This window comes from Neoarius graeffei, chromosome 22 (assembly GCF_027579695.1).
Source record: "Neoarius graeffei isolate fNeoGra1 chromosome 22, fNeoGra1.pri, whole genome shotgun sequence".
NCBI lineage: Eukaryota > Metazoa > Chordata > Actinopteri > Siluriformes > Ariidae > Neoarius > Neoarius graeffei.
This window is the reverse complement of record NC_083590.1, coordinates 59,726,797-59,738,922: the sequence shown is the minus strand read 5'-3', so window position 1 is coordinate 59,738,922 and position 12,126 is coordinate 59,726,797. Positions and strand designations below refer to the sequence as shown.

At 41.2% G+C, this 12,126-nt stretch overlaps 1 protein-coding gene across 3 annotated transcripts in view; it reads left to right on the top strand.

Moving 5' to 3' along the window:
- The window catches only part of LOC132871004 (gastrula zinc finger protein XlCGF26.1-like), an 89,511-nt gene that overhangs the window by 46,741 nt on the left and 30,644 nt on the right, over nucleotides 1-12,126 (top strand). The window contains exon 2 of one of the 3 annotated variants that reach the window (XM_060905146.1): nucleotides 11,670-11,841. The exons of 1 other annotated variant lie outside the window; for it this stretch is intronic. In XM_060905146.1, the coding sequence (XP_060761129.1) occupies nucleotides 11,682-11,841 (160 nt within the window). In that variant the 5' untranslated portion in view covers nucleotides 11,670-11,681. Of the gene's footprint in view, nucleotides 1-11,669; nucleotides 11,842-12,126 lie in introns of those variants that run through there. One more of the 3 variants, XM_060905147.1, reaches the window with a different exon arrangement.

Genomic DNA, 12,126 nt, shown 5'->3' with positions numbered 1-12,126 from the left:
TTAGGAACATCGTATTGTACAATAAGGTCACAGAAACTCCGAGAACACACTGTTTACATCGCTCAAATCATATATGCCCTTATGGACCTGGAGTAAATGGTGTATTTCCTGACAGTAAACCATGATTAAGCCATAGGGGAGAGTTTTTGTGCCATTTCATGTCCACACCTAGGTATTGTTCCACTACTCTGAATGTTGTCAACAAATAGGATATAATTGGACCACATCGTAAAGAGGATTGTCTAGTTGAAGCACCTGAAAATAAGTAATCCTGCAGTCTCGCTGGCGCCACAAGACCCCTTTCAATGTCAGTCCCGGAGGTCTGTGCCTCCAGGTCCAACCAGTATCTTATGTGTTGTAGTGTAAAAGACCAATGGTATAGTTTGAAATTAGGGAGAGCCCAACCACCTTGTGATTTGGGTAGTTGTAACGCTGACTATTTTATTCGTGGACGCCTCTTATTGCATATAAAGGATTTGAGCAAAGAGTCCACCTTTTTCCAATAATCAACAGGAGGAGAGAGAGGTAGCATTGAGCTAATTAAATTAATTTGGGGAAGAACATTCATTTTAACAACTGAAATTCGGGCTGGTACAGATGATGGAAGGGGCATCCATCTATTAATATCATTTTCTATTTTCTTTAATATAAAGCTATAATTAATTTTGGCAATAACAGACACAGATGATGTTATCTGAACACCTAGATAGGTCACCTAGCTAGCTTCAACAATGTCTGTTGTGAGAGCCAGCTCACTTTCGTCCACATTGAGGAGCATGAGAGCAGACTTCTTTAAGTTGGTTTTGAATCCTGATAGTTTACCAAAATTGCTCAAAATATGCATGATCTCTTGTAATGAGGATTGAATATTGGATATGTAAATCAATGCATCAGCATGCAGGGATATATAATGTTCGGAGGAACCTATTGATATTGGAGTTAGAATATTATTTTGACGTATACACTGGGCCAAAGGTTCTATAGAGAGATTGAAAAGAAGGGGGGAAGTGGACACCCCGGTATATCCCAAATGGGTCAGAGGAAATTCTTCCAGTGAAAACTCTAGCTGATGGGTTACTGTAAAGGATTTGTACCATTCTAATAAAATTTGGGCCAAATTTGAATTCCTTTAGAACTCTCCATAAATATCTCCACTCTAATCGATCAAATGCATTTTGTGCATCTAGGAAAAAACGTCCATTAGGCGCGCCACTCCTTTCTGCGCCATCAATGATATGAAGAAGCCGCCTTATATTGTCAGATGATAGGCGTCCCTTCATGAAACCTGTCTGATCCAAGTGGATCAATTTATTAACCACTTTCTCAAGACCCAAAGCTAGTGCTTTGGCATATATTTTTAGATCTGCATTAATTAATGAGATGGGACAATAATTGGCACACTCCAAGTGGTCTTTGCCTGGTTTTGGCAACACAGTTATGAGTGCAGTATTAAGGTCCCTAAGTAGGCTACCATTGTCTAGTGCAAAGTTAAGTGCACCAAGCAATAATGGACCCAACGTTTCCCAAAAATTCAAATATAGCTCAGCTGGGAGCCCATCAATACCTGGAGAGCGACCCTTATTAGTGAGCTTTAAAGCAAGACGGAGCTCCTCCAATGTAATTGGAGAGTCTAGCACTTCAATGTCATCGGGAGTGAGGCCTGGGAGTTTAACATTTTGGAAGAAAGAGTCCAGTTGGTTTGGAGTAGGAAAACATTCACAGGTATATAGGTTAGTGAAAATTTTTTTAAAGGTATTCTTTATGTCTGGTGTCGTTGTCACTATCCCTGCATGAGGATCACGAACAGTAGAAATAGTCATGTTTTTCTCTTGTTTTTTAAGTGTCAATGCAAGGAGTCTGCTTGGCTTGCTACTTTCAGAATAGTATTTGTGCTTAGTTATGTGCATTAAGTATTCGACTCTCTGCTTAACCAGATCATTCAGTTCTGACTGTTTAAGTTTGAGATTGATATCTTTTTCTCCAGAGTAGTTAGAATTCAACTCCTGTTCAAGGTTATGACACTAATTCCAATCCCTTAATTTGTTTTTCTTTCAATTTTTTTAGATGAGTACAAAAACAGATGGTGTTATTCCTTAAGAAACCTTTGACTGCAGCCCATACAAACATAGGGTTAGAAACGCTATTGATATTTGTCAATGAATTCTTTCAGTTTTAACTTAATTGAGCAACATATTCTTCATTTTGAAGGAGTGTGGTGTTGAATCTCCATCTTGTTGGTTTGCTATGCATGGGGAAAAGGTCAAATGTTAAAATAATTGGATTATGGTTAGATAGGTATCGTGGAAGAATATTGATTGATTTTAACACAATGGGCTATTTTAGCAGATGAGAGGAAATGATCTATTCTAGAGGACAGTTTGTGCAGCAGAGAAATGGGTAAAATCCTTGGTAGTAGGGTTATTTATCCTCCAAATGTCTATTAAATTCGGGCTTTTCAAAAAGTGATCTAAAGCCTTAGATGCAGCACCCTGGATTGTTGATACTAAACCATGTGACCTGTCCATGTGTCTATCAAAAAAGCTATTCATACTTTGACTTATACTTGCGCCTTGACCCGAAGCGGGTAGGACACATTTAAAACTACAATACCATACACAAAAAGGCATATGATAGAGTAACAGCAACAAAAAACAGTAATGATTACGGAGGGAAAACTACTCTAGTGGTGCTACAGTTTTCTTTCTTCTCTTTTCCTTCTTTCTCTTGTAAGTACTGACTCTTCTCTCATTGACTTTGTCACATGTATGACGAATGAGCTTTCTCCACTGTGGTCGGTCTACAACCTTGGACTTCCATTGGTCAAGAACTTCTCCACACTTCAGAGAACTCTTGCAGGTGTCTTTGAACCTAAGCTTAGGATGTCCAGTGGGACGTGTTCCTTCCACAAGTTCACTGTATAATAAGGCTTTTACTGGCCTCTCATCCCCCATTCTGGAAACATGACCCAGCCATCTTAAGCGACTTCGGACTAATTTTATTTCTATATCTTCTACACCAGCCACAGAGAGGACCTGTTCGTTGCTGACATATTCATTCCATTTTATTTTCAATATTCTTCTAAGATGGCGTTGCTGAACAGTACGAAGTTGTCTGATTTGATGCTGGTACAAAGTCCAGGTTTCACAGCCATAAAGTAGTAAAGGCATCAGGCACTGGTCGTAGACTTTAACTTTGGTGGAGGGAGTTAAGTCATGTGAGTCAAAAACACGGCTACGTAATCGTCCATACGCACAGGACACTGCCTGGATGCGAGCTGTTAATTCCTCGTGCAGTGAGCCATCTTCAGTCACATAGCTACCCAGATATTTAAAGCGTGTAACGTTCTTCAATTTCTCACTATTTCTCACCAATGCACATAGTTTCAGTCTTTGGTATGTTGATGGACAGGCCCATCCTTTTGGCCATTTCGTTGTAAGCTGTTAAGAGGATTTGCAACCCATAGGAACTGTCACTGAAGATCGCAATATCATCAGCGTATTGAGCCTCTCTGACGTATTCTGTGAAGACTTTAGATTTACTCTTTAATCTTCTAAGGTCAAACAGGTCACCATTGTAGCGGAAACTGATTTTCATACTATACTGGTGGTCTATGTTTTTGTAGGCAAGCCATAGAAGAACTGCCGCATAGATACCGTAAAGAGTCGGTGCTAGTTTGCAACCTTGTTTCACTCCGCTGTTGTATTCAAAGGGATCTGTTAGTTCTCCATCTACAATGAGCCTTGTATGTACATTAGAGTACAGTTTCTTGATTAATCGAGTGAATTTTGGCGGACAACCAAGTCTACCCAAGATCTTGAAGAGAAGGTCTCGATTTACTGTGTTGAAAGCCTTAGTGAAATCGACAAAGGCGATATACATATTCCTCCGTTGTTCTTTTGTTTTTTTCCATCAGTTGTCTTAGAGTAAAAATACCATCGATGGTACTCCTCCCATCTCGATATCCAGATTGTGATTGAGGATATAACTTTTCAGCCAGTCTCTTGAGTCTTTGTAGAAATATATCAGCCAACACTTTTCCAACAACACTGAGGAGGGATATACCTCTGTAGTTGCCGCATTCACTTCGGTTGCCCTTTTTGAAAAGTTTCGAAATATTGGGATCAGTCAAATCAGACGGGATCTCTTCAGACTCCCAGACAATAGACATTAATGCGAATAAGAATGTATTTAATCGATTACCCCCGTGAACAAGGATTTCAGGTAGAACTCCATCAGGTCCAGGACTTTTTCCAAGTTTGGTGTTTTTGATTGCCTGATCTAGCTCCTCCCTCTTGATTGGTTCATCTAGCGATTCATCTATTGGAAGCTGTTCGATATCTTCAAGGATGTTCATATCTACTTCCGATGGTTGGTTGAGAAGTTCAATAAAATGTTCCACCCACCTCGCCTTGATGTCTTCCAATGATGTGAGAAGAGCACCATCTTTTGCTCTTATTGGGTGTGTATTCTTTGTTCTAGGACCATAAACTTCATTCATGATAGCATAAAAATTCCGATTGTTCTTGAGCAAACTGTTCTGCTGCTTCTGCTTTTTTCTGAAACCAACTGTTTTTCATCGTTCTGATGCGATTTCTGATCGCAATCTTATTGAGTTTCTTATCCCTTAACAGCTCTTGGATTTCAGCGTCTTGATCATCAAACCAGTCATTGGACACCTTTTTTCCAAACGTGTGTGTAGCTGCCTCTTGAAGTAGTTTAAATTCTTCCCAATCTTTGCTGCATTCTGGAAGTCTTTCATTAAGAAACCGTTCAAGCTTTACTTTTCGCTCGTTGTTAATTGTAGTATCTAGCTTCTTTGGAGGTTTCACGCCCTTCTTTGGTTTAAGAGTGAAATTACACTTGCACATAAGTAACTTGTGGTCTGTAAAGCAATCGGCTGTCATATTGACTTTTGTTACAGAGATATGCATCTTTGCATTTCCGTTAGCTAGTACATGATCAATTTGATGTCAGTGTTTCGACCGTAAATGTTGCCACGTGTTTTTGTACCTATTTTTCAATTTAAACATCGTTCCCATAACTGATAATTGGAACCTGGTACAGAATTCTAAAAGCATGAGTCCATTTGAATTCATTTTTCCAACTCCTTGTTTGCCAATCACTGATGGCCAGGACATCCAGTCTTTTCCAACTCGTGCGTTAAAGTCACCCAGGGCAGTGATATTGTCATCCTTTGCATTATCCAAACAATTTCCCAGCTTTTCGTAGAAAAGTTCTTTTTCTTCCTCTGATCTTTGCATCGTGGGACCATATACGCTAATGAGTGTCACATAGTGACCATTCTTGAGTTGAAACCGTATACTCATGAGTCTGTCATTGATTGGCTTTGGATTCAATCCTTGAGCGACTAATTTGTTGCTGATAGCAAAGCCTACAGCTGCTTCTGCTTTTTCGCCCCCACTCCAGAAAATTGTGTGGCTTCTCTCAACTATGTTACCAGAACCCGGCCGACGAACTTCGCTTAATGCGCAGATATCAATATGTGCCTTTTCAAGTTCTCTGCAGATGATTGCTGTAGCTCGTTCAGGTCTAAAAGAGTCAGCACGATCATTTGTTGTACGTACATTCCAAGCACCAAGAATTAGCGATGTTGATTTGTACGGATTTTGCATATTTCCCACCACTGCCGTACCATGTGGCGCATCGGCTGCCCCGTATGCGGTAGTATGATCTGAAGCAATTTGACTGTGTACTTCCATTTTAAATGAGAGGCTGCACCAAAAGATGACACTAACCGGTGCTCAGACAGTGTCCCTTGGCAGGAGGCTCTGTAGTTCAATGGCACAGCATAGCTGAGACGATTGCAGAAGACTTCCTGTTGCAAGATGCCAGAACTGCTGCCGAGTTGACTAACAGAACTGCCGATGCCGGAAACAGTGACAGATTGACACCATAACCGCCAAGCCTTTGCCTGAAGAGGCATACCCTGCAAGGCAGCAGGGGAATTTGGATTCGGAGTTCCCTTCTCTTAGCCTTTGTCTGAAAAGACATACCCTACAAGGCAGCAGGGGGATTTTCTATTCAGAGTTACCTTCTCTTATCCGGAATGCTGGCTAGGCTTATGGCTGGACCGGACGCGGGCCATACAACTACTAAGGAGGACCAGGACTACCAGAAGGGGCATGTTCCTTAGCCAGAGGGCCCTTGCTGGGGTAAGGTACTACCTCTCTTAGCAGTTGCGGTTGCAGTTTGTCATACCCAGGACAGGTATTCATATCGGCCCCAATAACTAATAGATGGTCAGTCAAGGAAAGTAGCTCTTTTGCTAAAACTGGAAAAAACATTTTGCTTCATGTATTGTTGGTGCATGTACAGTTACAAATGCCACCTTTTGCCCCTGGTATAACAATAGGCTAACCTCCCTGATTTATCAGTGCTAATCCTCTCAATCTGAAGGGCTATGTTCCTTTTCATCAAGATCATCACCCCTTTGCTGTGGGAACCATCTCCTGAGGCTACAATTAGTTTGTAATGTCTGTTTTGCATTCTAGTTACATCTGCTGGTCTCAAATGGGTCTCCTGCAGAAGTGCTATGTCTATTTTATGTCTGTGCAAAAAATCTAGAATACTGGTGCGGTTGACAGGAGAATTCAGGCCCTTTACATTGAGGGTTAATATGGTGTGGCTACCCATAATTAATGAAAATAAAACAAGACAAAAGGAATACACTCCTAGCTAATACATTGTATAAAGAAACATCCTGATTAGAAACAAAAATTACGCGTTCAGTGAACTGACATCAAAGAAAATTACAAGTGTTGGTTCATGTGTGGTCACTGCCACACCCCCACCCCTCCCTTGACCCCCTTTATAGCTAACGTCTGTGACATTCATGAAGCAAAGTCTATTAACAATGAACTTATGCCTATCTTCCCTTCCTTGAACAAAACACACAAAACTGACCAAGTGTATTCTAATTGTACCACAAAATAAAAAGGCCTGGCGGGGATTAAGAGCCTGCTGCTTTAACAAAACATAAAACCATCGATCCAAAGACGTTTTGTTTCACTTCAAAATTAAATGTACGCCAGGCATTTCAATTCGATACTAAACAGAAAATGATCTCTTATTAATATGCAAATACCTCAAAATATTCACTATGACCAATTGTAAAGTTTAGTTACACTATATTCGCCGTTCAGCGTGCAAACTGAACATGCACATAAGATGCATCAAACCTTAGCTCTCCATTTCGGCAGATGATGTTACTCTATCAACCGTTGGTTCATAGTTGGACAGAAATCGTTCCGCTTCTTCAGGGGAGTTGAATGATTTGTTTGTTCCGTGGACTTCGATCTGCAGAGTTGCCGGGTACATCAAAAAGGTGTCATTTCCCCGCTGGTGAAAGCGGGCTCATATGCCTTTTGAAGGTGTTTTTCCTCCGGGTTGTGCCTCCGCTGTAGTCGGCGTAAAATTCCAAGCGTGTGCCATCTGGGAGCGATGGTTTGGCCTTCCTTGCGCCTTGTAAGATTGCTTGACGGTCAGGATACCGAAGAAGTCGGAAAATCATCGTGCTGGCTTGGGAGGACTTTGCAATGTACACCTGATTGGCTCTATCTATCTCCAAGGGCATCATGGCGCCCGTCTCCAGCCCAGGGATCCACCTCGGCAGCATGGCTTTCAGGTACCCAACGGCATCCTCTTTCTCAGCACCCACAGGAAGGTTGACTATTCGGATGTTGTTTCACCTCCCTCTGTTTTCTAGTTTGTCAGTCTTTAATTGCAGTTTGTCCAGCTCATCAATGCAGTTGTTAGCATCTTTTTTTTTAACTTGACGCACTGACCCCTGAAGAGTGTCCACTTTAGTAGATAGTGCTTCAACTTTAGTAGCCTGACTGTTAATATTGTCTTGCAAAGAGTGAAGTAAAGCTCCGTTTTCGGACACACAGGTGCTGAGACGGGGCTCGAAATTCATATATTTTTTTTCAGCAGCCAGCCGGACTAGTTACCTTCCAAAGTAACTAGCCAAACAGAAAATCAACTCGCCAAAATTTTTCATGTATGAATTTTACTTCTGTCAAAAATAACACAAGAGAGTAGTTACCATTGTTCATGACTAATGTGCGTTTATTTCAAGACCCGAGGATTTTGATACTCATCTCATCTCATTATCTCTAGCCGCTTTATCCTTCTACAGGGTCGCAGGCAAGCTGGAGCCTATCCCAGCTGACTATGGGCGAAAGGCGGGGTACACCCTGGACAAGTCGCCAGGTCATCACAGGGCCGACACATAGACACAGACAACCATTCACACTCACATTCACACCTACGGTCAATTTAGAGTCACCAGTTAACCTAACCTGCATGTCTTTGGACTGTGGGGGAAACCGGAGCACCCGGAGGAAACCCACGTGGACACGGGGAGAACATGCAAACTCCACACAGAAAGGCCCTCGCCGGCCCCGGGGCTCGAACCCGGACCTTCTTGCTGTGAGGCGACAGCGCTAACCACTACACCACCGTGCCGCCCTGGATTTTGATACTGTTTTTTTTTGTTTGTTTGTTTGTTTTTTTGCACGCTTTACAAACTGGCATTTGCTGTTCCACGTCCTCCTCACGATATCCAAAAAAAATGCCGGATGACTGACCCCTTACTAGTTCTTTTAGGAACCAATTCGTCCGCTTCCATTTTTAATTTGTCGCTGAAATTGACTGACTGAGCTTACACGGTAGCCTATGCAGCACCAGTGATTGCACGAACTGAGTCAGCGCTGTAAACAGAAACCAGTGTTGCCAGATACTGCTGACTTTTTTCCAGCCCAAAATGCACTTAAAACCGCGTAAAATGTACTTGATGCCTATCTTGTAAAGTAAAAATATGCAGCTAAAGACCAGTATACTATTTGTAAATCGAACAACAATGCAAATAACTTCTAAATGGCAACATCAGTGCTAGAGGTGAAGAATCTGCTGTCTGGTACTAGGCTACGTATGGTTGAATCAGATTATAACTTTGCAATCATCTGCTGTGTTCTGAATCCTACATGCACCAGTAGGTGACGCGCACACAATATTCTGTAGGCTATGTTAGGCTACGATGCATATCTAACATCTGCATTGCTGAGGTTATTTATTTTTTATTTGTCTTTTATTTATTTATCTTTTTATTTATCCTGTTTGCTTTATTAATTTTATAGGCCTAGTTATTCTGCTTAATTTATTTTTGTCTACATCCATGTATTTTCTTCATCTGTTATCCTGATTTTTGTGGATTTGTTAGATTGTGCCTGTTTTATATACTTCAATTAAAAAAAAAAGTTAGGCTCCGATGCATGGCTGACTGTAACATGAGAAGAGAAAATGGAGAATGGATTGCGTCATTCTTATTTACTAGTTTAGGAGTTCAGTTTCTGCACTACATTACACACACTCATATTAGTCTTACAGTTACATCGACTTTTTTTTGTTTAAATAATACTTAATGAGATGAATGTTTATTGTTAATGATTAATTTAGGCCAATGCTCGATTTTGGTTGTTTAAAATACCTAAGGGGTGCTGGGTAAACTAGGTCTATGTCTTGCCTCAGTTGACCAAAGAGAGCTGTTTTTCCTGATTTCCTTCGCATATTCAAGAACATCATTTGGCTTAGGTGTTTACATTCTCTCCCATCTCTGCTTTCTAGTGGTAGTGAAACTATGGCTACATCCACACGACAACGGCAACGAGATGTTATTTAAAAATATATCGCGTCCAAATGGGCAACAATCAGTAAAATATCAGGTCCATATGGCAACGCAACGCTTGCTGAAAACGATGCAATACACATGCCACACCTCTAGGGGCGCTGTAAGACGGTCCCTTCAGAGACACCAGAACAATAGAAGAAGTAACGACGCATGCGCATAAACTATTATGCGCGAGACTTCATATTAGCCACAAAGTCAGGAAAATCTGTTCGTAAAATTACATTATAATAACCAAATACAATGAAAAGTATTTTTCCAGTCTCACCTGTGAAAGGTAATCCCATGTGATCTCGTTTGGACAGAAAACCTGTTGGTACAGTTAAACGTAGCTAATCTTTATTCTCCGCTTTGACCTATCCAATATGGCAGCGAGGATGACGTATGATTCTACGCGGAAGGCGGCGTCTTTAATGGTCTGGAATAAATTGGATTAATTTGCTCCTCTACGCCCTTTTTGAGGAATGTATTGTCGGACTTAAATCAACATCTGAAGAGGCGAGATCGCTCCTTTTTTCCCCTATTTTTGCTGGCGGGATTGCACCATTACACAATAAATATTCACAGTGAAAATATTTTGTAAGCGCGTTTCATGAACCAGGTTATAGGATTTGTTGACAACTCACATCGCAATGAGAAGATCATTGGCACTACTGGTGTTAAGAATCAGACCATTTCATAAATGAATATTTTGCTGTAGAGCTGCAGTGTTTGTACAATTGCATGTTTTTGCTTCACTACTACTGTCACTATTCTGCTTCTTGCATTACTACTGTGAACTAACACTGAACATAATAATAATAATAATAATAATAATAATATCCAAGCTTGTGTTTCACTCTCACTAGTGCTCTGTAAGGCTTTTTCCTGGTGATATTCGTTACACTTCTACCCGGCGTGAAGCACTCACAGTCATGTGGTTGTGACGTCATCGTAAACACATCCGTTCTACTCATCCAGACGACTTCACAACGGCAACGTTGCCAGATCTTTCCACTCTGGAACCCGTTCTCAAAAAGATTGCGTTTTGGGCACCCAAAACGCCGGTGCCGTGTGGACGCCAGGCCTAAACGATAAGCAATTGTATCGGAGTCACCTGAATCCGTTGCCGTGTGGACAGGGCCTTAGTGTGTGTGCTCACCCGCTACAGGCCTGGAGGGTATTGTGGTGATAAATACCTGGCCAGGAAAGGACCAGGTGTGGCTGATTGGAGACAACGGCTTCTTATGTCTGTCTCCTGCTGTGCTCCAGTTTACCCTCTTGTAATGGTATTCGTAACGGACCGTTTTGGTACACGACTTTCGGTACAGTGCAGATGTGTACCAAATGCAATCTTTAACAGTAATTAACATAATTTAACTGTAATGCATAACATGAATTCAATACATTTGAAGTTCTTCATACTAACTGCCCAGGTTTTTGTGTTATGCCGAGATAATCATTACAAATAACTGCGACACCGCCTCTTCTACCAGTTAGGTGAGGCTGGTGTGTATATAACTGTAACCAGGAGGAGTAGTTTCATTTAATGCTACACTCATTTGGCTTAATCCATGTTTCTGTTTAAACACAATACATTAAACTCCTGATCAGTAATAAGTTCATTCACAGTTAGTGCTTCAGATGTAAGAGATTGAATATTTAAGAGTCCTACCTTTTAGAGCAAAGGCGCGTTCAGTGGCTGGGCAGTCAGTATGATCCAATTTTATATTAATTGGATTATGAGAACAAACTCGGGGAACAGATGCAGTCTTGATATAGTGGAACTTGAGCGATGACTCTCTGCAGCTAGCAGACAGCCAGTTTAGCCTGTTCGTCTGCTCCCTGGCCTTGGCTCTGGATTGTCACAGATTAACTAGGCCTGTTCTGAAACTATGAGCTATGCTTTGAGAAATGAGAGCAGCACCTTCCCGAGTGTGATGGATACCGTCCCACCCTAACAGACTTGTTGTTTGATCTTTAGCTGTGCGAAGACATGAAAACGGAGACCTCAACGGATGGAGGGACGTCAGAAGTCCGTGTGAAGAAAGAGGAGACACTGGAGCTGAAAATCTACAACCATGGAGACGACCTCGACAACCCACCTGAAGGTCTCTTTGTTAAAGTGGAAGATCCTGACAATAAAGACTATCTCTGTAAGACATCAGGCCACTCTGGTGCTCAGTAACACTCACTGCTTATTCTGCCCGACACACTATCTGGTGCACTAAAAGTGCAATACAGTACATTTGGGATGTAGCTTCAGTCTCTAATAATTTAATCAACAAATTGATATTTTTATTGATAAAGTAGGAACTTTGTTTACCAAGAGTGTAATATGGTAGCAAGGAGTGAGAGAAACTTTATTTCCTTAAAATACATTAGTTGTTATAAAAATATGTTAACCTGAACCAAATTGGTATGGAATATCACATGATGGG